Here is a 4153-nt window from a genome sequence, read left to right on the forward strand (position 1 = left end):
CATCTATATAATCAAACGACACCCTAAAATAATTATGCAATATTTTCTATTCTTTCCTAATTTCCTTGGCCAATTCATTTTTATGACGAGGAACGTCTCAATTCATAGCGCTAGCTGCCTTCCTCTTTGTTGAGCTATCTGTACATAATCAATCGATATGCTTTTCTTTGCAAGAACAGAGGATCAGAAGATAAAGTCAGAGATTATAATTCTCACCGTACGTACTACACAAGAATTAGGAAAAAGCATGTATTTAACTGTAACACGTACATGTATTATAGTTTTCGTACGACAAATTCAAAAGAAAAGAAAATAAAAGAAAAGAAAAATGCTCATAGGCACTAGAGGTGACGTTACTGTGGCACAATGCCAACATATATTGTCTTTATCCACAATACAATAATAGCAGCACAGATCAACCCCCTGCATGCAGTACGCCACAGGAGAAAAGAATAAACAGAACAAAGAATCATCACAGGAATTAAACATAGAAGACATAAAAAAGCACGTAAGTACATCAAAGGCCAGCAGAAACTAGTCCATGCAGAGTGACAATGCCGATCAATATATTTTGATGATCCGTGACAGGCAAAAATTGCACAGGAGATGGTGGTGCTTCCATCTTTTTCATTGCCTCCACTGCCATTGCATCTGGTCCGATGGTTCTTGGTTTCCTGAAATAACCGAGAGACTCTTAGTAATTTGAAGGTTATTGTAACATCCCAATAAAAAGTCTAAACCACATGACTTATACTCCATAAGGACCAATCAATAATACATGAATTGGAACATTATAAAGAGTAATAACTTCTAATCCCTAAACAATATAAGATTCCACACAGCACCTACTCATATCATATGGGGATATCACAATCTCCCTCCCTTTAAATTCCTGATGTCCTCATCGGGCTAGTCCATCGTAAGTGACACAACTTAAGTCCCACGTTGGCTCTGATACCATTAGTATCACTCAAATGGAGGACCCAAACCATATGGCCTATACTCCGAAATGACTAGTCAATGATACAATTGGAGTCCTATTAGAATATTATAAAAAGTAAGAACTTCTCCTTCCCAAAAAATATAGGATCCCATACACCACCTACCTTTATCCGTATCATATAAAATATCACAATTATCTTAGTCCCACTCTCCCTCTTTCCGTCGAGACATACATTTGTGAGTGTGTACCATGTATGTGTTATCACCTAGAGAATGTTCAAAACCATTTCTTCCAGGTTTTGATTAAAAAGCAGTTTCCAAAGGATCCAAATATTTCATCTTTTCAGCCTAATCACAATTTGCGCAATATAGGCAAACTGAATAATGAACAAGAACGTCCATATAAGAGGTCATTATATGGAAACAAGAAATCACAGTAACATCTACTCCACATGGTGCCCACTAACCACGTAAGCTTCTTTAAATTTTGAACCCAACAAAAATTGTGAAGGAGCAAGCTAGCCTAATTGTAGGTTAACTACGGATAAAGAAGATGAATATTTTCCTTCTATTACCTATTGCACATTTCTCCCACTGTGAGCTTAAATATGCCTTCTCCACTAGCCTTGAGTGTGCGCCGCAGATCACCATCAGTAAATGTTCCAATCAGATGATGATATTCATCTATAACAAGCAAGCACCCACATCCTTTACTTGTCAGCTCCACTAGCTGATCCATTATCAAATCTCCTTCCCTGCAAACTGGAAGCTCATCCTGCTTCTTCATAACGTCCTTTACCTGAACCTCAAATAAATGGTTACTTGTTAATATCAAGTTCGGATATTCTTTCTTACAGAGCAACTTTTGCCTGTTTTTATAAGCATCTGCATCGCAGGCACACAAGAAGAAAAGATAGGCAAAATTAATTCAGGGAAATATGGTAAATTATAGAAAACTAAATATTGTACATCAATATCAATAAAGAAATCAAAGCTATTTCCAGCAACAACGCCACAATCCTCAGTACAGGCACCATCAAAACTGTAACATGTAATACCCCAATGGAAGGCCCAAACCATGTGGCCTATACTCAAAAAGGACTAGTCAAGGATAGAATTGGAGCCCCATTGGAATCTTATAAAGAGCAAGAACTTCTCATTCCCAAGCAATGTGAGATCCCATACACCACCTATCCTCAATCTTATCATATGGGGATATCACATAACAGGTGTATGCCACTGCTATCCCAAAATCACCACCACCAACGGTGTCAGCTTTGAGGGAGATGATCTTGAATATAGGTTTTTCCAGTTTGCTATTGGAAGGGGATTCATTGACCCTTTTTGAAGCTATTGGTTCTAAGGAACCTATTTTTTCAATGCAAGGGAATCTGATTTCTGAAATTCAAAGTCTTCTTTCTCAATTTGCAGTGTATGATGTTCTTCATGTTGGTAGGCAAGGAAATGAAGCAGCTCATTTAATTACAAGGCATGCTCATTTTGTGGAAAACAGTCAAACACCATTCAGTGGTGTCATCAATGTCCAAATTTTATCCAATCTAGGGTCTTGCTAGATGCTAAACAATACTATTAATATGAGTACAAATGTTTCTGTTCTCAAAAAAAAAAAGAAAAAAAAAAAGTGTCTGCAACTTCAGCCATCACCATGGCCATTATTAAGGATATGGTGCCTGCTATGCATACAGGTAACTGCTATCGGTAATATGTTTTCAGTAAGTGAATGCTCCCAGTAATATTATTCATTATCAAATTTGAATAGCCAACAAGGTCTACTTTTTTTCCATAACCAAGGACTGTTCGACCAACGAACATTTAGGAAAAAACAAATAAGTAAATAAACTACTGAGAAAAGAAATAAAAGTTATCCACAAACCTCCAAAAGCTATGTTAACAGCGAATCATCTCAAATTACAGCAACACCAGAGAAAACAACTAAATAAACTATACCTGCATTAGTAGGAGCATATATATATACCCCACCTCCTCTCCCCGGCGCAACATAAGCATTGCCACCAAATGAATCAATTACATAAAGAAAGGACAAAACAATCGTAACATCTAACACACGAACATCACTTAATACCCATAAACTGAAGACAAGTACTCAAATCTAAGCTAATCGCGCATTCATATCATATGAAACAATCCAACCAATAATACCTGAATGAACTAATACCAATCATTTGTAAATTTTAATTCCTTAAGCCAAACAAAAGAAAAAAGATAACTTTAACAATCCACACCGGAACTAAACGACACCAAAATTCCAGAAAATTAAGCTAATTAACAAAGGAATCGAGACATTCTTGAGTTCCAATCGAAACCAGAAACCTGACCTTGAAAATGAGAGACTTTCCAATCCGACCCGCGGGATGATTCGCCGCGTACTCCTCCTTGGTCAAATTCCTGGCCCCCATGAGCGCGATCGCCACCGTGTCACCGAATACCATCTGGATAGCCGTAGATGTCACCGGCGCCAGATCAAACGGGCACAATTCCCTCTCCACCGGCAAATGCACATTCATATCGCAAGCCGAGGCGAGCGCGTTGCCCTCCACGGACGTGACCGAGACAAGATACGAGCCCTTAGCCCGCACGCAAGGCACGAGGCGGAGGAGCTCGTCGGTGGTCCCGGATTTGCTGAACAAGACGACGACATCGCGCGGTGTGAGGATCCCGATGTCACCGTGGAGGGCGTCGACGGGGGAGAGGAAGGCAGAGCGGATGCCGAGGGAAACGAGGGTCTGGGAGATCTTATGGGCGACGAATCCAGACTTACCGACGCCAGATAAGAAGATGGTTCCGGAGGCAGAAAGGAGGATGCGGGCGAAGGAAAGGGCTTGGGGGAGCGAGAGGTTCTCGAAGAAGAAGTTCAGATGGTTCTGCTGGGATTTGAAGAGAGTAAGGAGGGTACTCTCGTCAATTCCGAGAGGTGGAGAATCCGGTGGAACTAGGTGTTCCGACGAAGAGTTCAGCGGGAGAGAACCCATTGTTCCGGAGATGTGAGGGAAAAACGTAATAGATATCCGAGGTTGATGGATTTAAAAAATGAGCATGAAAGCTCGCCGTTATATGTTTGTTACTTCTCGCCGTAATAAAATATAACGAGTGAGTGTCGGCGGTGGTCATTGCATTAAACACCAAGAGGAACGGAAATCGCCATAGCCGAAGTCATTATCACGTAAATGAG

The 4153-nt window shown here is 40.3% G+C and overlaps 1 protein-coding gene across 1 annotated transcript; it reads right to left on the minus strand.

Annotated features, from left to right (window-relative positions):
• Positions 1 to 235: 235 nt before the first annotated feature.
• LOC122305346 (probable arabinose 5-phosphate isomerase) lies at positions 236 to 4153 on the minus strand. The gene is made up of 3 exons (XM_043117810.1): positions 3300 to 4153; positions 1518 to 1741; positions 236 to 674 (listed from the first exon to the last, which is right to left on the minus strand). Exons 1-3 carry the CDS (start codon positions 3951 to 3953, stop codon positions 518 to 520), a joined length of 1035 nt encoding a protein of 344 aa, XP_042973744.1. The 5' UTR covers positions 3954 to 4153; the 3' UTR covers positions 236 to 517.

Source organism: Carya illinoinensis, chromosome 3 (genome assembly GCF_018687715.1).
Source record: "Carya illinoinensis cultivar Pawnee chromosome 3, C.illinoinensisPawnee_v1, whole genome shotgun sequence".
NCBI classification, from domain to species: domain Eukaryota; kingdom Viridiplantae; phylum Streptophyta; class Magnoliopsida; order Fagales; family Juglandaceae; genus Carya; species Carya illinoinensis.

Coding starts and splice junctions, on each gene's coding strand:
- LOC122305346 (XM_043117810.1), bottom strand. CDS start 3,953: ATGGGTTCTCTCCCGCTGAACTCTTCGTCGGAACACCTAGTTCCACCG. Junction 1,742..3,299: donor GAAAGTCTCTCATTTTCAAG/GTCAGGTTTCTG, acceptor TTTGAGGTTCAG/GTAAAGGACGTTATGAAGAA. Junction 675..1,517: donor GTGGGAGAAATGTGCAATAG/GTAATAGAAGGA, acceptor CGGTTATTTCAG/GAAACCAAGAACCATCGGAC.